This window comes from Oncorhynchus keta, chromosome 17 (genome assembly GCF_023373465.1).
Source record: "Oncorhynchus keta strain PuntledgeMale-10-30-2019 chromosome 17, Oket_V2, whole genome shotgun sequence".
NCBI classification, from domain to species: Eukaryota; Metazoa; Chordata; class Actinopteri; order Salmoniformes; family Salmonidae; genus Oncorhynchus; species Oncorhynchus keta.
This window is the reverse complement of record NC_068437.1, coordinates 16960838-16986980: the sequence shown is the minus strand read 5'-3', so window position 1 is coordinate 16986980 and position 26143 is coordinate 16960838. Positions and strand designations below refer to the sequence as shown.

Genomic DNA, 26143 nt, shown 5'->3' with positions numbered 1-26143 from the left:
AAAGGTTAAATAAATAGAATAACATATATATTCCGTGGTTTATGAGATCAGCTATAGGATCAGAATACCAGAACTGGATTTTGATGACATGATTTTGGCATAAATTAAGCTGTGTTTTAAATGTCCTTTTGGAATTTATATGTGACCTTTATGAGTGACTGATTATATGTCTCCCATCTTACATAACTTGGATTTTGATATAGTTTTGATAGATTTTTAGAAAATGTACATGAACATATCGTTTTTTTGTATTTCTGATTTGAGTGCTGGCAAAGGTGGTATTTCAGAAACTTGAGTGACCTACGTCTAGTTGTGAGAGATTAGTTAACAAATAAAGAAGGGTAATAAAATGAGACCGAAGAAAATGTACTGTTATCAAATCAAATGGGGGGGGTAGAAGTAATTTGTCCAGTGGCAATTTTTATAAATTGTTCAGCAGTCTAATGGATTTGGGGTAGAAGCTGTTAAGGAGCCTTTTGGTCCTAGACTTGATGCTCCAGGATCGCTTGCCGTGCGGGAGCAGAGAAAACAGTCTATAACTTGGGTGACTGGAGTCTGACAATTTTATGGGCCTTCCTCTGACACCGCCTATTATATAGGTCCTGGATGGCAGGAAGCTTGGCCCCAGTGATGTACTGGGCCGTTCGCACCTTCCTCTGTAGCGCCTTACGGTCAGATGCCAAGCAGTTGCCATACCAGGCGGTGATGCAACCGGTCAGGATGCTCTCTATGATGCAGCTGTAGAACCTTTAGAGGATCTGGGGACCTATGCCAAATCTTTTCAGTCTCATGAGGGGGAAAAGGTTTTGTCGTGCACTCTTCACGACCGTCTTGTAATATTTGGACCATGATAGTTCATTGATGATGTGGACACCAAGGAACTTGAAACTCTCGACCCACTCCACTACAGCCCCGTCAATGTTAATGGGGGCCTGTTCGGCTCGCCTTTTCCTGTAGTCCACTACCAGCTCCTTTGTCTTGCTCATATTGAGGGAGAGGTTTTTGTCCTGGCAACACACTGCCAATTCTCTGACCACCTCCCTATAGGTTCATCTCACCACTGTCGTGTCGTCAGCAAACTTAATGATGGTTGGCGTGTTGTGTTGGGCCATGCAGTTGTGGGTGAACAGGGAATACAGGAGGGGACTAAGTACACACTCCTGGTGGGCCCCAGTGTTAAGGATCTGCGTGGCAGATGTGTTATTGCCTACTCTTAACATCTGGGGGTGGCCCGTCAGGAAGTCAAGGATCCAGTTGCAGAGGGAGGTGTTCAATCCCAGAGTCCTTAGCTTAGTGATGAGCTTCGTGAGCACTATGGAATTGAACACTGAGTTATAGTCAATGAACAGCCTTCTCACATACAGGGAGGGAAAAAGTATTTGATCCCCTGCTGATTTTGTACGTTTGCACACTGACAAAAAAATTATCAGTCTATAATTTTAATGGTAGGTTTATTTGAACAGTGAGAGACTGAATAACAACAAAAAATCCAGAAAAACACATGTCAAAAATGTTATAAATTGATTTGCAGGGAAATAAGTATTTGACCCCCTCTCAATCAGAAAGATTTCTGTCTCCCAGGTGTCTTTTATACCGGTAACGAGCTGAGATTAGGAGCACACTCTTAAAGGGAGTGCTCCTAATCTCAGTTTGTTACCTTTATAAAAGACACCTGTCCACAGAAGCAATCGATCAATCAGATTCCAAACTCTCCACCATGGCCAAGACCAAAGAGCTCTCCAAGGATGTCAGGGACTAGATTGTAGACCTACACAAGGCTGGAATGGGCAACAAAACCATCGCCAAGCAGTTTGGTGAGAAGGTGACAACAGTTATTCGCAAATTATTCGCAAATGGAAGAAACACAAAATAACTGTTAATCTCCCTCGGCCTGGGGCTCCCATGCAAGATCTCACCTCGTGGAGTTGCAATGATCATGAGAACGGTGAGGAATCAGCCCCGAACTACACGGGAGTATCTTGTCAATGATCTCAAGGCAGCTGGGACCATAGTCACCAAGAAAACAACACACTGGTAACACACTACGCCGTGAAGGACTGAAATCTCCCTGCAAGGTCCCCCTGCACAAGAAAGCACATATACATGCCCGTCTGAAGTTTGCCAATGAACATCTGAATGACTGAGAGGACAACTGGGTGAAAGTGTTGTGGTCAGATGAGACCAAAATGGAGCTCTTTGGCATCAACTCAACTCTCCGTGTTTGGAGAAGGAGGAATGCTGCCAATGACCCCAAGAACACCATCCCCATCGTCAAACATGGAGGTGGAAACATTATGCTTTGGGGGTGTTTTTCTGCTAAGGGGACAGGACAACTTCACCGCATCAAAGGGACGATGGACGGGGCCATGTACCGTCAAATCTCGGGTGAGAACCTCCTTCCCTCAGCCAGGGCATTGAAAATGGGTCGTGGATGGGTATTCCAGCATGAAAATGACCCAAAACACACGGCCAAGGCAACAAAGGAGTGGCTCAAGAAGAAGCACATTAAGGTCCTGGAGTGGCCTAGCCAGTCTCCAGACCTTAATCCCGTAGAAAATCTGTGGAGGAAGTTGAAGGTTTGAGTTTCCAAACGTCGCCTCGAAACCTTAATGACTTGGAGAAGATCTGCAAAGAGGATTGGGACAAAATCCCTCCTGAGATGTGTGCAAACCTGGTGGCCAACTACAAGAAACGTCTGCCCTCTGTGATTGCCAACAAGGGTTTTGCCACCAAGTACTAAGTCATGTTTGGCAGAGGGGTCAAATACCTATTTTCCTCATTAAATGCAAATCAATATATAACATTTTTGAAATGCATTTTTCTGGATTTTTTTGTTGTTATTCTGTCTCTCACTGTTCAAATAAACCTACAGTTAAAATTATAGACGGATCATTTCTTTGTTAGTGGGCAAACGTACAAAATCAGCAGGGGATCAAATACTTTTTTCCCCCACTGTAGGTATTCCTCCAGGTGAGAAAGGGCAGTGTGGAGTGTGATTGAGATTGCGTCATCTGTGGATCTGTTGAAGCGGTATGCGAATGGGAGTGGGTCTAGGCTGTCCGGGAGGATGCTGTTGACTTGAGCCATGACCAGCCTTTCAAAGCACTTCATGGCTACCGATGTGAGTGCCATGGGGCGGTAATAATTTAGGCAGGTTACCATCACTTCCTTGGGCACAGGGACTATGGTGGACTGCTTGAAACATGTAGGTTTCACAGACTCGGTCAGGGAGAGGTTGAAAATGTCAGTGAAGACCCCCGACAGTTGGTCCGCGCATGCTTTGAGTACATTTTCTGGTAATCCATCTGGCCCAGCGGCTTTGTGAATGTTGACCTTTTTAAAGGTTTTGTTCACATCGTTATCACACAGTCATCCAGAACAGCTGGTGCTCTTGTACATGCTTCAGTGTTGCTTGCCTTGATGCGAGCAGAAAAGGCATTTAGCTCGTCTGGTAGGCTCGCATCACTGGGCTGCTCACGTCTGGGTTTCCCTTTGTAGACCATAATAGTTTTCAAGCCCTGCCACATCCAACGAGCGTCAGAGCCTGTGTGGTAGGATTCAATCTTAATCATGTATTGGTGCTTTGCTTGTTTGATGGTTCGTCTGAGGGCATAGCGGGATTTCTTATAAGCGTCCGGATTAGTCTCCCGCTCCTTGAAAGCGGCAGCTCTAGCCTTAAGCTTGATGCAGATGTTGCCTGTAATCCATAGCTTCTGGTTGGGATATGTACATACAGTCACTGTGGGGACGACGTCATCGATGCACTTATTGATGAAGCTGCTGACTGAGGTGGTGGATTCCTCAATGCCATTGGATGAATCCCGGAATATATTCCAGTCTGTGCTAGCGAAACAGTCCTGTAGTGTAGCATCTGCGTCATCTGACCACTTCCGTATTGACCGAGTCACTGGTAATTCCTGCTTTAGTTTTTGCTTGTAAGCAGGAGGATAGAATTATGGTCAGATTTGCCAAATGGAGGGCGGGAGAGTGCTTTGTATGCATCTTTGTGCGTGGAGTAAAGGTGGTCTAGGATTTTTTTTCCCATGGTTGCACATGTGACATACTGGTAAAAATTTGGTAAAACTGATTTAAGTTTGTCTGCATTAAAGTTCCCGGCCACTAGGAGCGCTGCTTCTGGGTGAGCATTTTCTTCTTTGCTTATGGCCTTATACAGTTGGTTGAGAGTGGTCTTAGTGCCAGCTTCATTTTGTGGTGGTAAATAGATGGCTACGAATAATACAGATGATAACTATCTTGGTCGTTAATGTGGTCTGCAGCTTCTCATAAGGGACTCTACCTCAGGCGAGCAATACCTCGAGACTTCTATAATACTAGACATCGCGCACCAGCTGTTATTGACAAAAAGACACATCTTACTCATCTTACCAGAGGTAGCATCTCTGTTCTGCTGTTGCATGGAAAATCACACTAGCTCTATAATGTCCGTATCTTTGTTCAGCAACGTCTCGCTGACACATAAGATGTTACAGTTTTTAATGTCTCGTTGGTAGGATAATCTTAATAGTAGGTCATCAATTTTATTTTCCAATGATTGCACGTTAGCGGGGAAGAATGGAAGGCATTGGGAGTTTACTCGGTTGCCTCAGGATTCTCAGAAGGATTCTCGATCTGCGTCACCCTTTCCCGGCGTCTTTTCTTCACGCCAAAGGTGTGGATCTGGGCCTGTTCCAGTGAAAGCAGGATATCCTTCTCATCGGACTCGTTAAAGGAAAAAGTTTCTTCCAGTCCGCTGTGAGTAATTGCTTTTCTGATGTCCAGAAGTTATTTTAGGTCATAAGAGACGGTAGCAGCAACATTATGTACACAATAAGTTAATTAATAAGTTACAAAAAATGCAAAAAAAATGTGCCATGTTCTTCGGTGCTGTTATGAATGTTTACCAGCGTGCATCCATCTGAGTGAGAGCGTCTCTCCATACTATTAAACCTCAAGCTTCCTCACTCCCCATTCTACTTCCCTGTTCAGCATGGATACATAAGACTGAAAGTTTCAGAGAGTCGGAGGGAAGCCAATTCAAGCTATTTAGCCAATAAGTCAGCCAGTCAGCCAGTCATTCAGACGGCCCTGAGTGAGGCACTGTCCCAAGCTCATTAGACATGAGAGTGTTCTCCTCTTTCAAATGGCCAATATGTTCCTGATCGGCCTGCTCAGCCTACATGGGATTAGAAAATACTTTTACCATCAGTGGCAGAAATATACAACAACCCCCTCCCTCCCCTTCCCCCCTCTAACTAAATCCCAGAAGGAACATTATTTCCCCTCTTAGCAGTGCAATTGTCTTGGCTCCATCTTAGATAGGAAGGGCTCATAGACATGACCTTGTTCCAGTTCTGCTCCTCTGGCATTGTTTCTACAGGCAACACCCATTCCATATTGCTAGAAGGGCAATCTATTCCCAGCTATGCTATGGAGGACGTGTTTACCTCATGTTATCAATGGTAATAAAAATGCGAAAGGATGCCAAATTGCCAGACCTGATTGGTTTTGATGGCGTCTGTCTAACAAGTAGTTTTGTTTTGGTCCACAGTGACATATGAGACAACTGTGATGAGCCCTGTAAATCTACACTCATTATCTCTGCTCTGTTGCTCTGACAGATAGGTAATTGGTGATCATCTACAATGAGTCCAGGCTACCAAATGATGTTTCCATGACTCCCATCACAGAGAAACCCCTCTCTGGTTGCCAGAATCAGAGATGAATAAATGTATACTGTTGATTTCTGCTTGGTTTTGCATAATTTGCACAGCAATAGAAATCACAAGCTAAATAATCTTCGATATATATATTTTTTATTATTATATAATTCTCCTTTTTTCAGGTCAATATCATAAACAAATGGTAGATATGTGCATACATTTGAATTCTAAAATGAAACAAGGTAACATAAAATATGGCATTACCAACAAACACCAAAACAAAACAAAAACATGCAAAAACAATAAGAATGATACATTCCCTTTCAGTTCTCTGCTCTTAATTTTTCATTCATTTATAATTTTCCTTACATGCCTTTAATAATTTGACTGTCACAAAATGCGTGGCTGTAGTATGTAAATGATCAAATACCCCTACCAGAGTATAGAGGCCTTACAATAAAAATAACAAAATTATTATTTTATACAAGAAAGCGACCAGGGTCCGGTTGACCCGTAGATTCATATAATTCTTGTATTGACACTTCTTAGGGTCTGCAAGATTAGGGGAAGAGATAGCAAAAAGAGGTCCCATATTGTATAGAAATCGCCTTCCTTGTTCCTAAATATAGTAGTATTTTTTTTCAGTGCTAACATTTTAAAGATCCCACAACACCCCTGATTTATTGTTGGTGGCTGGTCTTTTATCCAGTTAAGGAGAAGGCATTTGCTTGTCACAAAGAGTCATTTTTAAGAAGTATTGAGCTGTTCTAAGGTAAGTGAGGGCCTGTTCCCGATAACACCCAAAACAAATAGCCATGGGTCCATTCTTCTAGAATATATGAACATGTCCTCCAGCTCCATTTTGAAATTTGCCCAGAACATTTTAATTAATGGGCAAGTTCAAAACAGGCAAGCTGCATCATGATGGTCTCAATCACTATAATCCTTTTATCAGATTTGTAAAGTAATTCTAGAAAATATTTTACCTCACAGGAGTGCTTGCCAAGAAGACAGTAGCTTCATCGTCTGACTGTCTTTCTCTTCTCCACAGCTCTATCAGCTCATTTCAGAGTGTGTGAACCATACTCCGACCACAAGGGGCGCTATCACTTTGGTTTCCACTGCCCTCGCCTTTCTGACAACAAGACCTACATGTTCTGCTGTCACCACAACAACACTGCCTTCAAGTACTGCTGCAACGAGACTGAGTTCCAGACGGTCATGCAGGTCAACCTGACTACCACCACAGACGGCTTCAAACACAAGTGAGTCATATTCAGGTTTTAGTGGTGAATATATAGAGTAGTACTTTTCCTTATCTGTTAGTAAGCTAATTATTGTGATTCTATGATACGGTTTAATGTTATTATAAAATGGTACTGACACTAGCTTGAGTGAATATCTAAAGAACATGTCAAAAGTTTATCTGTAAGGAAACGGCCAACAGTTTCATACTCAAGATTGAGACATTTCAAAGACTTTTGCGCAGAGAAAAAAAGCCCTGGCCTTTAAATGTTAGTGATTGATAAGCTGTTGGCTCCCTCGACAATATCCCACTCATTGACACCATTTGCCTGGTGCTCAAAGGGCACGTTGACATTGATCTTCTACTGTATAGAGAGAATCACAACCAAAGTAAAAGAGCTGAAGCTTTGTTACTGAGATTGTGAGTGGGCTGCAGGCAGATGCCATCTCTCAACAGAGATGGATATATTACATGAGTGTATTGTCTTATACTATTAAAAACAAAAAATATTGTTTTAAGTGAATGGTAGGCATTGATCTGAAGCCAAAAAAAGTGAATTCACATGATCACCACAATATGTACTTCACCCATGCTCTACCAAGGTTTTCCAGCAAACAGCTTTGACCTACTACAGTAGCTCTGTTGGTCTATTGTATTTCCAACTATTTGTAAGCAAATAGCCTAAGTCCTAGAGGAGGTGCTCCCACAATAATGTTATTTGTACCGCATACAGGGTAAAGTATTGCATTATTCCCACCCCAAACAAAACATTATCCCATTCCACTAACTTTTCAAGCTTTTTTTTATTATATGAAAGCAAGCTTTGCTTTTATACTTACAACCACCAGACTTGATTGAGCTGTTTTGTTTTGTAGTAATGTGGTGCCTGCCTGTACGTCCTTAAACTTTTATTTTAACAATACATTCAATGAAAAATAAATGCAATTTTGGGCAAATATAAAAACAGGAGGTGGTGTGTTCGACACAGTCACTCATATAGATACTGTACAGAGGTCTATAGAGCCTGTCTGCATTCCTGATTTCTGTAACCATTAGATTACCTGTGTAATATTAACAAACTCAGAACCAGTTGTTTTTTAAACATGGTCCTGTTTTATCAATTGATGTGCTGAACAGTTCATTACCTCTGTCAAATTACTGTGTAGTTCAAATATATGTGTGTAATTGTATTTTAGCAATAAAGATGATGACGCTTCAATAATACACATTTACATTAGGCCTATGTCTAAAGATACTTACAGCCTAATGTCAAAAGTTTGGACACACCTACTCATTCAAGGGTTTTTCTTTACTTTTAATATTGTCTACATTGACATCAAAACTATGAAAAAACACATATGGATCATGTAGTAACCAAAATAGTGTGAAACAAATCAAAATATATTTTAAATGTTAGATTCTTCAAAGTAGCCATCCTTTGCCTTGATGACAGCTTTTCACACTCTTGCCATTCCATCAACCAGCTTTATGAGGAATGCTTTTCCAACAGTCTTGAAGGAGTTCCCATATATGCTGTGCACTGCTTTTCCTTCACTTTGTGGTCCAACTCATCCCAAACAATCTCTATTGAGTTGAGGTCAGGTCAGGTGATTGTGGAGGCCAGGTCATCTGATGCAGCACTCGATCACTCTCCTTCTTGGTCAAATAGCCCTTACACAGCCTGGAGGTGTGTTTTGAGTCATTGTCCTTTTGAAAAGCAAATTATAGTCCCACTAAGCGCAAACCAGATGGGATGGCGTATCACTGCGGAATACTTTGGTAGCCATGCTGGTTAAGCGTGCCCTAAATTTTAAATGAATCACTGACAGTGTCACCAACAAAGCACCATCACACCTCCTCATCCACGCTTCACGGTGGGAACCACACATGCAGAGATCATCCGTTCACCTACTCTGCGTCTCACAAAAATCTCCAAATTGGACTCCTCAGACCAAAGACAGATTTCCACCAGTCTAATGTCCATTGCTCGTGTTTCCTGGCCCAAGCAAGTCTCTTCTTATTATTGGTGTCCTTTAGTATTGGTTTCTATGCAGCAATTCAACCATTAAGGTCTGATTCACTCAGTCTCTTCTGAACAGTTGATGTTGAGATATGTCTGTTACTTGAACTCTGAAGCATTTATTTGGGCTGCAATTTCTGAGGCTGGTGACTCTAATGAGCTTATCCTCTGCCGCAGAGGTAACTCTTGGTCTTCCTTCCCTGTGGTGGTCCGCATGAGAGCCAGTTTCATCATAGCGCTTGATGGTTTTTGCAACTGCATTTGAAGAAACTTTGTTCTTGAAATGTTCCACATTGACTGACGTTCATGTCCTAAAGTAATGATGGAATGTTGTTTCTCTGCTTATTTGAGCTGTTCTTGCCATAATATAGACTTGGTCTTTTACCAAGTAGGGCTCTCTTCTGTATACCACCCCTACATTGTCAAAACACAACTGATTGGCTCAAACGCATTAAGAAGGAAAGAAATTAACAGGCAAACCTGTTCATTGAAACTACCTCATGAAGCTGGTTGAGAGAATGCTAAGAGTGTGTAAAGCTGTCCATATGATTCCATATGTGTTATTTCATAGGTTTGAAGACTTCACTAGTATTCTAAAATGTAGAAAATAGTCAAATACATAAAAACCCTTGAATGAGTAGGTGTGTCCAAACTTTTGACTGGTACTGTATATATACATCATTTGAATAGCAGGTCACTGTGAAGTCCATTATCCCTCTGAAGAGTATGGATTAAGCTGTTTGAATCAACCTGCCTACACATTATTGGAAATCCAAAAGACCAAAAATAGCTACTGTAGTAGGTCAAAGCTGTGTGCTGGAAAAAATTGGTGGAGTACGTGCTGTGGTGCTCATGTAAATTTCCTTTCTTTTTCTGCTTTGAACCAATACCTACTTCTCACTTAAAACTTGGCTTTTACACTGGACGTTGATTATACAGTATACATTGTAATACAGTAAAACACAGCAATGAAAGTGACCAAATAAACTCAAATATACCCTGAGCTTTCTTAAATCTCTTAGAAAAAGGACAGACCATAGCTGCAAGAAGTAGTTTGGGGGTGGTGGTGCTACAGACATTTTTTTTGCCCCCACTGAAGGCGTCAATATCTGCTAATACAGGACTAGTTAAGGCCCAATGGGGGAAAAAATCACTAAATGTGTTTGAGCATTTACCAGCGTTTGTAACTTGAGTCTGATAATTATCTGTACAAAACAGTTAATCTGATAATAATTGTGGAATATTAAAATACTTGTTTGATACAGTTAAAGTTGGAAGTTTACATACACCATAGGCAAATACATTTAAACTCAGTTTTACACAATTCCTGACATTTAATCCTAGTAAAAATTCCCTGTCTTAGGTCAGCTAGGATCACCACTTTATTTTAAGAATATGATATGTCAGAATAATAGTAGAGAGAATTATTTCTTTCAGCTTTTATTTATTTCATCACATTCCCAGTGGGTCAGAAGTTTACATACACTCAATGAGTATTTGGTAGCATTGCCTTTTAAATTGTTTAACTGGGTCAAATGTTTCGGGTTGCCTTCCACACGCTTCCTACAATTTTGTCCCATTCATCCTGACAGAGCTGGTGTAACTGGGTCAGGTTTGTAGGCCTCCTTGCTCGCACACGCTTTTTCAGTTGTGCCCACACATTTTCTATAGGATTGAGGTCAGGGCTTTGTGATGGCCACTCCTATACCTTGACTTTGTTGTCCTTAAGCCATTTTGACACAACTTTGGCAGTATACTTGTGGTCATTGTCCATTTGGAAGACCCATTTGCGACCAAGCTTTAACTTCCTGACTGATGTCTTGAGATGTTGCTTCAATATATCCACATAATTTTCCATCCTCATGATGCCATCTATTTTGTGAAGTGCACCAGTCCCTCTTGCAGCAAAACACCCCCACAACATGATGCTGCCACCCCCGTGCTTCACGGTTGGGATGGTGTTCTTTGTCGCGCAAGCCTCCCCCTTTTTCCTCCAAACATAACAATGGGCATTATGCCCAAACAGTTCTATTTTTGTTTCATCAGACCAGAGGACATTTCCCCAAAAAGTCTGATCTTTGTCCCCATGTGCAGTTGCAAACCGTAGTCTGGCCTTTTTAATGGCGGTTTTGGAGCAGTGGCTTCTTCCCTGCTGAGCGGCATTTCAGGTTATGTTGATATAGGACTCGTTTTACTGTGGATATAGATACTTTTGTACCTGTTTCCTCCAGCATCTTCACAAGGTCCTTTACTGTTGTTCTGGGATTGATTTGCACTTTTCGCACCAAATATGAAAAAGGGGTAAAAGTACACACAAAAAAATACAAAATAAGGTCACCTTATGTGCAATGTAACCTCGTTTTAATTGGACGTCTAGAATTTGAGCTAGGTTTGGGGGAAAATGTGTCTAATGACCATATGATGCTAATGGCACGTCAAACGTCCGGTATAGTGGTTCTTGGTAGAGTGATAACGTAAACTCACGTAAACTCGTACATCGCCTTGGTCCGTACAATTGACCTTATTATAGCGCCCCAAAAACGTAATACTTCCAGATCATCTGTAATGTCAATACCATTGTAAAGCACAATTTCTCCCCTTTCCAACATATTCAATTACATGACCTAAACGTTGCCCGTTTCTGCATAATTCAAGCAGGCAATGAACCCCGTCAGGTCTTTTTAAAAATGTCGGATGGGGAAGCGAAACTAATGTGTGATAGTGAGAAGGAGGGATGTCGTGTGAGAAAATAGCTTTTTTCACTCGATCTGTCCAACTTATCACCTTATCGCCTCTAAAATGTAAATAAAACACTATAAAGAGTTTATATAATGTGTCATTACATACCTATTTGAAGTTTTGTGTCGAATTTGAATCGGGTTTTTAGGGCGGTGCTAAAGTGATCTTAGAAGTAAACAGCGGCTTTGGGAATGATGATCGCATCCCCCCTTACCCCCGTCACTGTCCATTTTCTGTTTTTAAAGGATGAGAGAAGTGCTACACCTGGTGGAGAGAGACTGTAAGACAAGATGTAACGGAGGGTCCGTTTTTTCAACTTTTCTCCAATACTATAGAGCCATTACCATGTCGATCAACGCTTGAATAGAAACCTAGTTCACTCTCCCGATTTTGAAGTCAACACAGTCGCTACAGTCCCATTAGTTTTCTTTGTAGCCTCGTTTGAATGTTGCGGTTACGCACATTTGTATGGAATGGGGTGAATTAACGTTATTTGGTTTACATATGATGGTAGGGCGATTTGATTTTAATATTGAGCTTCAACCAATGCGTACTATATATATATACTACAACACACTACACTAATCTAAGTAGACACACTAACATAGATAGACTTGAAGACAAATCTCTATGGAGACCGACAGCTCTGTCTGCAGCAATCGAGTGGAACTCAGGAAGAGAAGAGACATCCCGTAGTGTGTATAGGAGCACCTTATGAGGACACTGGCAGACAGAAACACAGACTCTGTCAGAGCTCTCTCTCTCTCTCTTATTCTGTCTGTCTCTCCTCTAATACCCTGTCAGCGGGGTGCTCTCTGAGACCAGTTACACATTCCCTTCGGCAGGCCAGGATATTTCATCTAGTGGCTGATGGGAGGCCATTTCCACCTCTTCACCTCTGGACTGCAAAGTTGAAGTGGTGATATTTACCATTGGCCTCAGATTAAACTGGCCATAGCTCTGTGTCTGGGACTCTGAGCATCATGGCTAAATTGTTACGGGCATGAGAGTGTTATATTCTATTACTGCGGACAGCGATTGGACGAGTCACTGGGATTAGCAAATGATTACTTTATGTGTATCTCTTAGGAAATTCTTTGTGTCTGTGTCATGATCAGTCTCAGCTATTTGTCCTTTCATTTTCGCTTGTTTAACGTTGTCTGACATTTGTTTCTGATGGCTGTCCAAACAGTTAGGTTTGCTTACTTTAAGGTTAAATCAAATGCACTGCTGGAAGGATGCCCTGCTGCTCTTAAATAGACAAATGTACACATCACCACAGACTAAACCATGCAAACAGCTATATGTCAGCTATATGTCACACAGGCACAGGGGGAGGTGAGGAGAGGAGAGGTAAACATGGTTTTCATATGGGTTTGAGTGCAGTTGCAAAGCAAGTACAACGAAAGAATAATTCTAAATGTTTTTTTGAAATATCCACAACACCATCCAAGGAAATGTTTGGAAAAGCCCATTATTCATTAGTCTCCCCGAAATAAGGAATGGTGTTCCCTCCAAATAATCAAACTCACTTGAAAGCAGTAATATAATAATATTATCTCATTATCTTTCAGGGTCAGAGAGATAATTTAAAGCTGACTGATGCTGAGTTCTGAACTCTGATAGGACCCAATCCCCTTCCTGGGTAGTCATTTCTCTAATGCACAGCTCTGTTCCATAATAATATAAATAAAAAACGTATAAAGACATTTATTACAAGTGTCGTTCACAATGCTGTTCATCAAGGTATTATCACGCTTTAAGGTATGACCGAGGTGCAGACAGTGTTGAAGAAACTAAAGTGTATTCTTTAAAACAGGGGCAGGCAAACAGGTCAAGGCAGGTAGGGGTCAATAATCCAGAGAGGGTGTAAGGCACCGGAACAGCAGGCGGGTCAGGTCAGGTAGGGGTCAATAATCCAGAGAGGGTGTAAGGCACCGGAACAGCAGGCGGGTCAGGGTCAGGTCAGGTAGGGGTCAATAATCCAGAGAGGGTGTAAGGCACCGGAACAGCAGGCGGGTCAGGGTCAGGTCAGGTAGGGGTCAATAATCCAGAGAGGGTGTAAGGCACCGGAACAGCAGGCGGGTCAGGGTCAGGTCAGGTAGGGGTCAATAATCCAGAGAGGGTGTAAGGCACCGGAACAGCAGGCGGGTCAGGGTCAGGTCAGGTAGGGGTCAATAATCCAGAGAGGGTGTAAGGCACCGGAACAGCAGGCGGGTCAGGGTCAGGTCAGGTAGGGGTCAATAATCCAGAGAGGGTGTAAGGCACCGGAACAGCAGGCGGGTCAGGGTCAGGTCAGGTAGGGGTCAATAATCCAGAGAGGGTGTAAGGCACTGGAACAGCAGGTGGGTCAGGGTCAGGTCAGTTAGGGGTCAATAATCCAGAGAGGGTGTAAGGCACTGGAACAGCAGACGGGTCAGGGTCAGGTCAGGTAGGGGTCAATAATCCAGAGAGGGTGTAAGGCACTGGAACAGCAGGCGGGTCAGGGTCAGGTCAGGTAGGGGTCAATAATTCAGAGAGGGTGTAAGGCACCGGAACAGCAGGCGGGTCAGGGTCAGGTCAGGTAGGGGTCAATAATCCAGAGAGGGTGTAAGGCACTGGAACAGCAGGCGGGTCAGGGTCAGGTCAGGTAGGGGTCAATAATCCAGAGAGGGTGTAAGGCACTGGAACAGCAGGCGGGTCAGGTCATGCAGGAAAGGTAAAAACCGGGAAACTAGAAAACAGGAACTATAGGAAAGACAGGAGCAAGGGAAAACGCTGGTAGGTTTGAACAAACAAAACAAATTGGAAGAAAACACAGGTATAAATACTGTGGGGATAATGGGGAAGATGGGTGACACCTGTAGGGGGGTGGAGACAAGCACAAGGACAGGTGAAACAGATCAGGGCGTGACAGGTATACTGTAATTGGAAACTATTTGCAGACATTTACCGTACAGGCGATTTATGGAGCGGAGCGTGAATCTGAAGAAGGTGCTAATGTGGACCACATAAATCCTTATGGAGTGTGAAATGCTTTAATAAATGTGTTGGGATGAAAAACTGGGACCAACGTTTTGAAGAGAGAGATTTATTAAGATGGATAGGCAAATCACCCTGTACATCTCAGGAACACTTTCTTAAACATAACATATGTTTACAAAAAATATGCTTAAAATGCATACAAAAAAGGGGAATACATATATTATATATTATCATTCTCACTTTCTCTATTTCCCCTATCGCTCCTCTACAGTAACTACACAGCCCTGGTGGGAGTGTGGATCTATGGCTTCTTCGTCATGGTGCTGCTAGCCCTGGACTTCCTCTACTACTCGGCCATGAACTATGAGCTGTGTCGGGTTTACCTGGAGAAGTGGGGTCTGGGTGGGCGCTGGCTGAAGAAAGCCAGGAGCCAGTGGCACCAGCCAGTCCCAGGAGAGGAGAATGAGACCCAGGCACAGACCCAGGGTCACCCCATGGCCCTCAGCCACCAGCACCCCAGACACAGCCTCAGAGGAGAGGACCAGAGCCCCACGAACCCTAGCACGCCCCCACCGTCTGGTGAGTCACTCTTTTGCCAGCATTCAGTGGATGTCCACTCAGACTCATTGTGCATTATATACATGTCTACACTATTACATTGTACTGTATGGACTAGAGGTCGACTGATTAATCGGAATGGCCGATTTCAAGTTTACATAACAATCGGAAATCGGCATTTTTGGACACCGTTTATTATTATTTTTTTTATACCTTTATTTTAACTAGGCAAGTCAGTTAAGAACACATTCTTATTTTCAATGACGGCCTAGGAACGGTGGGTTAACTTCCTTGTTCAGGGGCAGAATGACAGATGTTTACCTTGTCAGCTCAGGGATTCAATCTTGCAACCTTACATTGCACTCCATGAGGAGCCTGCCTGTTACGCAAATGCAGTAAGAAGCCAAGGTAAGTTGCTAGCTAGCATTAAACTTATCTTATGAAAAACAATCAATCATAATCACTAGTTAACTACACATGATGATATTACTAGTTTATCTAGCGTGTCCTATGCGGTGCGCATTCGCATTCGCGAAAAAGGACTGTCGTTGCTCCAACGTGAACCTAACCATAAACATCAATGACTTTCTTAAAATCAATACACAAGTATATATTTTTAAACCTGCATATTTAGCTAAAAGAAATCCAGGTTAGCAGGCAATATTAACCAGGTGAAATTGTGTCACTTCTCTTGCATTTATTGCACGCAGAGTCAGGGTATATGCAACAGTTTGGGCCGCCTAGCTCATTGCGAACTAATTTGCCAGAATTTTACGTAATTATGATATAACATTGAAGGTTGTGCAATGTAACAGGAATATTTAGACTTATGGATGCCACCCGTTAGATAAAATATGGAGAGGTTCCGTATTTCACTGAAATAATACATGTTTTGTTTTCGAGATTATAGTTTCCGGATTCGACCATATTAATGACCTATGGCACGTATTTCTGTGTGTTATTATGTTTGAATTAAGACGGATTTGATAGAGCAGTCCGACTGAGCGATGGTAGGCACCAGCAGGCTCATAAGCATTCATTCAAACAGCACTTTCATGCGTTTTGCCAGCATCTCTTCGCAATGCTTCAAGCATTGAGCTGTTTATGAATTCAAGCCTATCAACTCCCGAGATCAGGCTGGTGTAACCGATGTGAAATGGCTAGCTAGTTAGCGGGGTGCGCGCTAATAGCGTTTCAAACTTCACTCGCTCTGAGACTTGCTCTGCATGGGTAACGCTGCTTCGAGGGTGGCTGTTGTCGATGTGTTCCTGGTTCGAGCCCAGGTAGGAGCGAGGAGAAGGACGGAAGCTATACTGTTACACTGGCAATACTAAAGTGCCTATAAGAACATCCAATAGTCAAAGGTATATGAAATACAAATCGTATAGAGAGAAATAGTCCTATAATACCTATAATAACTACAACCTAAAACTTCTTACCTGGGAATATTGAAGACATTTACATTTACATTTAAGTCATTTAGCAGACGCTCTTATCCAGAACGACTTACAAATTGGTGCATTCACCTTATGACATCCAGTGGAACAGCCACTTTACAATAGTGCATCTAAATCTTTTAAGGGGGGTGAGAAGGATTACTTTATCCTATCCTAGGTATTCCTTAAAGAGGTGGGGTTTCAGGTGTCTCCGGAAGGTGGTGATTGACTCCGCTGTCCTGGCATCGTGAGGGAGTTTGTTCCACCATTGGGGGGCCAGAGCAGCGAACAGTTTTGACTGGGCTGAGCGGGAACTGTACTTCCTCAGTGGTAGGGAGGCGAGCAGGCCAGAGGTGGATGAACGCAGTGCCCTTGTTTGGGTGTAGGGCCTGATCAGAGCCTGGAGGTACTGAGGTGCCGTTCCCCTCACAGCTCCGTAGGCAAGCACCATGGTCTTGTAGCGGATGCGAGCTTCAACTGGAAGCCAGTGGAGAGAGCGGAGGAGCGGGGTGACGTGAGAGAACTTGGGGATGTTGTAGAGCATGAACCTACAGGAACGGGCCACCGCCTTGATGTTAGTTGAGAACGACAGGGTGTTGTCCAGGATCACGCCAAGGTTCTTAGCGCTCTGGGAGGAGGACACAATGGAGTTGTCAACCGTGATGGCGAGATCATGGAACAGGCAGTCCTTCCCCGGGAGGAAGAGCAGCTCCGTCTTGCCGAGGTTCAGCTTGAGGTGGTGATCCGTCATCCACATTGATATGTCTGCCAGACATGCAGAGATGCGATTCGCCACCTGGTCATCAGAAGGGGGAAAGACTCGTGTTAAAAGGAACCACGAGCTTTCATATGTTCTCATGTTCTGAGCAAGGAACTTAAACATTAGCTTTCTTACATGGCACATATTGCACTTTTACTTTCTTCTCCAACACTTTGTTTTTGCATTATTTAAACCAAATTGAACATGTTTCAATATTTATTTGAGGCTACATTGATTTTATCGATGTATTATATTAAGTTAAAATAAGTGTTAATTCAGTATTGTTGTAATTGTCATTATTTTAAAAAATAAAATGGTTGATTAATCTGCTTTTTTTGGTCCTCCAATAATCGGTATTGGTATCGGCGTTGAAAAATCATAATTGGTCGACCTCTAGTATGGACATAGAGTTGTCAGGGTCAGGACACTAACACATTCAAATGATAAATGTTTCTGCGTTATTTTGCTGGAAGGCACAGATGGGGCAGAGAGGACAATTGCTGATGATCTCATTCTGAACAGCAAAAGCACGAGGGAGCCAATCACATTCTCCCTCGGGGTTCATCATCTTACGTTGTTTCATCCTCATTATGTCTCGTAGAACGGTACGATGTTGCTAAGGGAAAGTTACCATAGCAGACCATCAGAGCAACATGTCTCCATAAGGAGAGGTTTGGTATCTCCAGCAGCAGTCCTTCCTCCCCCATCAGCTGCGTAGGCTGACAGGGAATCTGAACCACTGAGCCGCCCCACACACTCACGTACTCACCTGCTGTAACCTTTCCCGCAAACACACACGCATATATAGACGTACACACACACACACACACACACACACACACACACACACACACACACACACACACACACACACACACACACACACACACACACACCACACAGCTACCTACCTGCCCCCCCCACACACACACACACACACACTCACACAGACAGACACACACGCTTGTGCCATCTCTTCCCACACACACTCCTATGCTCTCTCCATTTCTCCCCCCACACACATGCAAGGACCTGCTCGATACCATACACTCGCCCAACATGCCCCTTCAGTCACTCACACCACTCGGAGAGAGGAGAAAAGTGAGAGACAACTAAATACTGTAGTACCTTTGGGACACACATCAAGCCTTGACACACATATCTATCATCAAAGTATTCAAAGAACAGCTGGATCAAACACTGTCAGAACAACCTAAATCTTTGGCTAAAAAAGTAAATTATTCAAACCGATCTCTGTCTCAGATGTTCTCTAGAGGTCCAGGAGATGGCTTATAGATAGACAGACAGACCTTACCTTACCTTACCTTACCTTACCTTACCTTACCTTACCTACCTACCTACCTTACCTACCTACCTACCTACCTACATACCTACCTCTGGGCCAAGCCATCTCTCTGACTGTCTATGATAACTTAATGAGGGCAGGGATATGACAAATGGGATTGTGGCCATGCCAGACCATGACAGACAGAATCTGACAAAGACAGAGGAGCTTGGCAGTGGAAGGGGATCCTCGGGCTATTTTAGTGGTGAATACCTAATGCCTAACTACCACTGGGACATGTCCACAGAGACACATGTCCATAGCACTTGTAGTATTGATGAATATATGCCTAATTAGAACCGGCCATGATCGAGGAGCTCAGATACTATCTGTCCTAGTGGTGAATACATGCTTTTAAGCCCCCATGCAGTCTTTTTAATTGTATTTTTTAAATCATCACTGTATGTCTAATAAATCACTGTGTTTATTTCATAAAAATAACTCCAAAATATATTTTTTATAATTGATTCCTGAGCCTCTTTTGGTCATTAAAATGCTCAGTCTGATCAAGTGGGCGTTATGAGACAAATGTGAAGATATTTACATACACAGCCCTGATTGGTTGATAGGATGGTCTAATGCCCACCCCCATACCCTGATGAACGGTCAAACAGCTCTTACTCAAAAATGACATTATCATCATTTTCACAATTTCAGAGTGTTATATCAACCTCATGGTGTGGAAATATAAAAACAAATAAAACAGGAAAATCAAGTTGTTATCAGCACTGCCCCTTTAACTACAACGTTAGACGTCAGTTCAGTCTGAGAAGCCTCATCAAATTCAGCCAGGGCTACTTGACCCCGACAGGCAACAGCCCAACTTCAGCCAGGGCTACTTGACCCCGACAGGCAACAGCCCAACTTCAGCCAGGGCTACTTGACCCCGACAGGCAACAGCCCAACTTCAGCCAGGGCTACTTGACCCCGACAGGCAACAGCCCAACTTCAGCCAGGGCTACTTGACCGACAGGCAACAGCCCAACTCCAGCCAGGGCTACTTGACCGACAGGCAACAGCCCAACTTCAGACAAATCATGGGGTCTTTGAAAGTGGATCAGAATTGGGTCAGGAATAAGGTGTTGTGATGGATGATTGATAGTCAGTGCTTTGCGTTGTGACTCCATAAGGTTGGTGTAGATTGCGTTGAGTTCTTTAACTTCACTATGAGCTTGTTCTGAAAATAGAGACGTATGTCTATTTTATTTTGCTATTTGGGCTCCCGAGTGGCACAGCAGTCTAAGGCACTGCATCTCAGTGCTAGAGGTTTCATTACAGACTCTGGTTCGATTCCAGGATGTATCACAACCGGCTGTGATTGGGAGTCCCATAGGGCGGCGCATATTTGGCCCAGCGTCGTCCAGGTTAGGGTTTGGTCGGGGTAGGCATCATGATAAATAAGAATTGGTTCTTTAACTGACTTGCCTAGTTAAATAAAGGTTAAATAAAAAATGTAGACCAGGCTTACTCTGGCTTAGTCAGCTCATACCATGTATACTTTCTGTAAACATTCATTAGTATGATATTTTCATAATAATGTACAAAGTTATGAATGAAAAATGATGCTCTCTTCCAAATGACAAAAAAATCATTGAGATGACAGAGAACAAAGGCTCCGTTCAATCAAAAGCTGTTTTTCTGGGATGAATTTAAAATAACATTGCTATTGTCTTACACTGAAAACTCTAACCAGTTGTGACTGAATAGCTTCCAGAATTTGTTGCCCAAACAACACGTCGTCGTCATCATCAGATGACCTTGAGTTCAGTTGCGAGGGACAGAGCTGTACCCCCAGGGTCAGGGAGGATGAAGGGTAATGGCGGAGAATTAGACTTGTACTTAGACATATGTTTGTTGGTTGGAGTCTCAGAACTGGGGCATCAGATCATTTCGCTGTATCTACTTCCTCTTGTGGAGGAATTGCAGCCTGGCAAATGAATGTGTGGGAAGACTGTTTGCCATAAGGCTACTTGAGAAGGCTGGTATGTGTGCACAGCCTTAGATCTGTTACAGGCTCTGTGTAGGCGGCCTGGGAATCTGATATTACTTTCTCTCCGTGGATAGATAAATGCCCTTTATAAAAAACAAAAATCTGCTTAAACAAATACAGACGGCTTAACCAGGTACTGTGTGTTCTGGCTAAAAAGAAGAGACAACACGCATTGATCAGGAAAAGGAAAAAAGAGTCATGTATTTACAGTAATCCGGTGTGTCCAATATAGATAACAGACAAGAAATGCCCTTGTTTAAGTATAACAAAGAATATGAATAGTGGGATCATGGCAGTATCAAGTACGCCGTGATTGATAAGAAGCTGTGGCTTCTTAATTTGTGCACGGAGAGCACATGAGCACATGGCCACATACGTGATTTATTTTTGACATTGTGGTCCACTGGAGACCTGGTAGCAAGCATTTCCACGGCAGTAAACACAGCTGTTCCTGGACGCTCCGAGCACCACGCGATAAAAACACTCGTCGCACAGGAATGAAACGGGATGTCCGACTGACGGTTACAAAGTCTCAGGTCGGGTTAAAACGTCTGATTATTAAGGCCAGCTCTCTCTGCCCAGGGGCGGGGTGATACCACCTAACTCTCTCGATACCCTCTTCGCCCCATGTCTGATGGACGCCGGACCAGAGGTCCTGGATTCAGTTCTTCTCTATTATTACTGGTGCACTTCACATGCCTGTGCTAATACAAACTTAGTATGATGCTTCAGAGCATGAAATCCAATATCGTTTAATTCAGGTTTGACAACACAGTAAGAGACGATATGACTGCTAAGGGTTTGGTGTGTAATGTGTCATGTAAAAAAAAGAAGCGAAAAATCCATTCCCTCTCTACAGTATGTTTGTTGATGGAATTAACAATACATGAGTGTATGCTGATTTGATGAGTGAGGATATGCCAGCTACAAGAGCATTGACAGTGTGAAAACAGTGTAGGCAGCCAGCAACATTACATATCATATTAATACTGCATGGTGAAGATCTATCTCCACGGTGATCAACGCCAGGACAACTTGGCATCAGATCACAGCAACGTGGCCAAGCGCTATATACTACACCACCCACCTCCTGGGTGGTGCCTGCCTGCCCACCTGGCTGCTTCAAGAGGCCTGCACAGGTCAGCCAACCAGAGTGGTCCAAACAAGGTGGCATCTGTCATCACATTTACAGGCCCTGACTCAGAGCTGAGCCATCTGCTTGGTTGTCACCTAACAGCCATTTCCAGTCAGGTCTCTGTGACTGAGATATCATATTGGCAAGTCTGTCGCCTGGCAAATGGAGACTGGTTTATGATTCATCAGATGGTCAATGTCTGGTACATTGCTTTGATTGTACTTTACCATATGGCAGAATACACACCTACACCCACCTCACTTACAGCACCCATCTGCTTGCCAGTCTGCCAGAGCAGTGAGTGACACAATAATATCACACAGATACCACTCACTCATGCCAGATTCTTCCAGAAATATGCTTGATAGCTTCAAACAGCTTTCATGTAAAAAACATTCTCCACAAGTGTCGTGATCAATGCTTGTGTCTATTTCCTGCATATTCACACATTATCTTTGAACCACAACTTTAGCTGAAGTGTTTTGTGTGGTAATGACTGAGTAGTGAATAATTAAATCAAGTGAATGCTGTCCTGTGTTTGCAGGGTTGGGGAGTTACAAAAAAACTATTTGTAATCAGTTACGTTACCAGCAAAAATATTGTAATCAGATTACAGATCCTTTTGAAAACTAGATTATTACTTATTGGAATACTTTTAAATTCAGAAAGGTTGTTTACCCAGTGACATTCAATTCAGCATTGGGAAAAAAAGCATACGTTTAATAGTTTGTTCCACCTGAACGAGTCTGACCACAAGTCACAGACCACTATGACGACACATCAAATACACTTGATGGATCTTTTTTGTCCTCTTCTTCTAATGGCTGTTAAGGGGAAAGTAATCCAAAACAACTGAAAGTAATCAGATTATTTTGAGTTGGTAATTAGTGACTGTAATGGATTACATTTAGAAGGTAACCTATCTTTCCCAGTGCGTGTGTGTGTGTGTGTGTGTGTGTGTGTAGAGCAGCATGTCCAGGCCCTGTCCAATTAGAGAGGATCACTCTCCATATGGTGGCCTAATTTACATTTAAAAAATGCACAACACAACACAGCCTGGTGGAGAGGAATCATCAGGGAGGGGAATGGTTGTTGATTTTTCTTCCTTTCTTCACTTCAATTAAAAATAGATCACAACAATAACGATGTCTTGCGTTTTTCCCCACTGGCCTTGTGCAATGCAAACAAGGAGAAGGCTGAGACTACAGTATATGTGGCTGGTTAATTTAGCTGGGTGATGGGTTCCATACTCCTGTTCCAAGGGTTTTAATACTATGTCACTTTCCTTTTTGTTCCATTCAGACTGAAGCTGCGAGAGGATGAATGGATGGAGCAGCGATGTTGAGCAGAGCACGCCGCAGAAGATAGCACAGCTCCGACACCTGTCTCTGTCTGGCTGGATTATTTACACAGTAACATACCACAGGGTGGCTGTCCCTGCCGGAGCTAGCAGTTAGCTAATAGGACCTGCTCGCCTCCATTCCTCTAAACACCTCCACCACTGGACCAACGGAACCAGGCCAAAGGTCAACACTAGACTACTATGAAAGGTCCTGGCGAATGGAGCTGCTGCTACCCAAACACTGTTAAGGAACAGGTCACAGGCACTGAAACTGACCGTGAAGAACCCCTGCATAGGCTGTTCTACGAGGACGCCAAGGGAAACTGAAAGCGCAACTGATCAACTGAACAAGGGGGGCTTTGTTTAATGTGTGTGTTTGAGTGTTGATTGTACTTTGTTGCTGTGTGGGGTTAAATTCAGTCGTAGTCAGAAGAGGTAGTGAGTGTATCTCTTGGTGATTTATTTAATGTCGACTAGTCAGGGACTTTTTACGACGATTCACCATGATGCTTAGCATCTCTTTGGAGCTAAAATTAGGACATCGACTGGCTCAATCGCTGAGGATAGATCTAATTGGACGGTGAAGTCTATGGAACAGACATATTTCAGCATAATGAACCTTAATTGAATACGGTGGCCCCTCCCCTTCAAGTCCACCTGTCAGCTCAGCAATTAGGGAGAATGGAGTGCTGACAAAATAATCACTTACGTGGTTCCCACTGAAAGGTGTTACACTGCAACAAAAAAAAGTGAAATCTAAGCAAGTATAAATATCTTCTATTGAAATATCTTTCTTGTTTCTTCAAACCAAGCTAAATTATCTAACGTCAGTGGCAGATCATTTTATTTAGGCTTGCTTAAATGTAACTTTTTGCAGTGTAGTGCACAGGGAGGGGATGAAGCTCAACACTTCACTCATTTCTGACATGAACTTTCGTATTGATCCATAAAGTGCCGTTTTTGTTGTGTTGGGAGGGGTGAGAGAATAAAGCATCTGTTCGGGTCAGCAGACTGGGAGGGGGATGGAGTGTGATGGGGGAAGACCAGGCGGTATATAGTACTGTACCAGGGTATGTCTCTACTCACTCTAACCCAATTCTGGAGCTGTAACCTGCGATCTGGCTGCAGCTTAGCCGGTACATTATGTGCAGAGAATTCCTGCACTGTACACACCGTGCAGCAGGAAATACACTACAGGGTCGTTGGTAGGGGCCAACCAAGAGGGCAGACCCATAAATGGTTCTCTGGGAGTTACTGGAAATACCACCAATACTCCTGAACAGCCACTATGCAGGAGGAGCAGGACAACTATCCCCAATATACTAAAACGGCAAACTCAACCTGCCAATTTATTCCAATGATTTAAATCAATTGTTTTGTCAACATCTGGCTTCATAAATTCTCTGAAGTGTGCAGGCCCCAAAAAATAAAATGTTACCATCTTCTGTTACAACAATGACCATGGCTGACAATATACACTGAGTGTATAAAACATGAAGAACTCTTTCCATGACAGAGTGACCAGGTGAATCCAGGTGAAAGCTATGATCCCTTATTGATGTCACTTGTTAAATCCACTTCAATCAGTGTAGATGAAGGGGAGGAGACAGGTTAAAGAATATTTTTTAAGCCTTGAGACAAATGAGACGTGCATTGTGTATGTGTGCCATTCAGAGGGTGACAAATGATTGAAGTGCCTTTGAACCTGGTATGGTAGGAGGTACTAGGTGCCAGGCGTACCAGTTTGTGTCAAGAACTGCAATTCTGCTGTGTTTTTCACGTTCAACAACTTCCTGTGTGCATCAAGAATGGTCCACCACCCAGAGGACATCCAGATAACTTGACACAACTGTGGGAAGCATTGGAGTCAACACAGGCCTGCATCCCTGTGGAACGCTTTCAACACCTTGTAGAGTCCATGCCGTGACGAATTGAGGCTGATCTTAGGGGAAAAGGGGGCAGTGCAACTCAATAATAGGAAGGTGTTCCTAATGTTTGGTATACTCAGTGGGATCTCTTATGATTAGCAATAACGTTCAGATTTGGCCAGTTTGAGATAGTTAACTTCCGTATAGTCTAATTGCATGTTTGTTCCAGCAAACTTGTAACTTTTGCTGAGATACGATGTGCCCAACTGAAATAATTGGCCTGGGCTGGAGAGCGGTGGAGGTGCTAATTGCGCTCTATCTCTTCGTCCTGCTTTCCTTTCTCTCTTCCCCCCCCCCCCAGAAAGTGAGGCAGCATCAGCAACAAGGAAGCCCGGAGGAGAAGGAATTTTAAACAGCTTCTGCAGTACAAAAGGGGATTTAATTGGGCCTCAAAACAGGGGAATTGGCAGAGATCAGATGTGCTCGGGAACACACGTCTCCCCCGGAACCCCAGTGCTGTTTTGCTGTAACAAGGCTGTGAGCAGGGAATTCCCTTCCCATCGACAATATGTAGTGGTGATAACTAGGGTAATGCCCCTGCCCTAGTAGGCAGACATGTCATGTAGGCTACAGCCCAACAGTTGCCCCTCTTATCGTAGCAATGATAATGGGGAGCCAAACTGCAGCCCTCCCCAAACTGGAAGCCCAAACAAGCTCTGTGGTGTTGTTGTTTTACAAGGCAAATCTGACTTTCTGTTTTGCTTTCTTAACATGGACTTGACGTGACATAGTCAATATTGTAAGCATTGCTGTAAGGATGGCAGCGCACTTATGTTTTAGTCTTGAGGTTGCTGTAGTAACAGTTGCCTTACAGTGGATCTCCACTTGTGCACAGAAGCTTTGTAGTGATTGGTCGGTACCTCACTGTGGGTGTGGTGATGATGACCTGCACCACGTTCTGTCTATGTATTACCCACTAGAATGTACAGTTAGAAGCTGAATTGTTTCTGCACTTGTTAACTTTGTATTGTTACACCAGGGAGAAATAAAGATGTATCTTTTCCAGTGTGTTTAAACATT

At 43.2% G+C, this 26143-nt stretch overlaps 1 protein-coding gene across 2 annotated transcripts in view; it reads left to right on the top strand.

Moving 5' to 3' along the window:
- shisal1b (shisa like 1b) overlaps nucleotides 1-26143 on the top strand; it is a 64030-nt gene extending 37887 nt beyond the window's left edge. For both annotated transcript variants that reach the window (XM_035790790.2, XM_035790791.2), the window contains 3 exons: nucleotides 6712-6925; nucleotides 14901-15208; nucleotides 23156-26143. In XM_035790790.2, the coding sequence (XP_035646683.1) occupies nucleotides 6712-6925; nucleotides 14901-15208; nucleotides 23156-23160 (527 nt within the window). In that variant the 3' untranslated portion in view covers nucleotides 23161-26143. The remainder of the gene's footprint in view (nucleotides 1-6711; nucleotides 6926-14900; nucleotides 15209-23155) is intronic.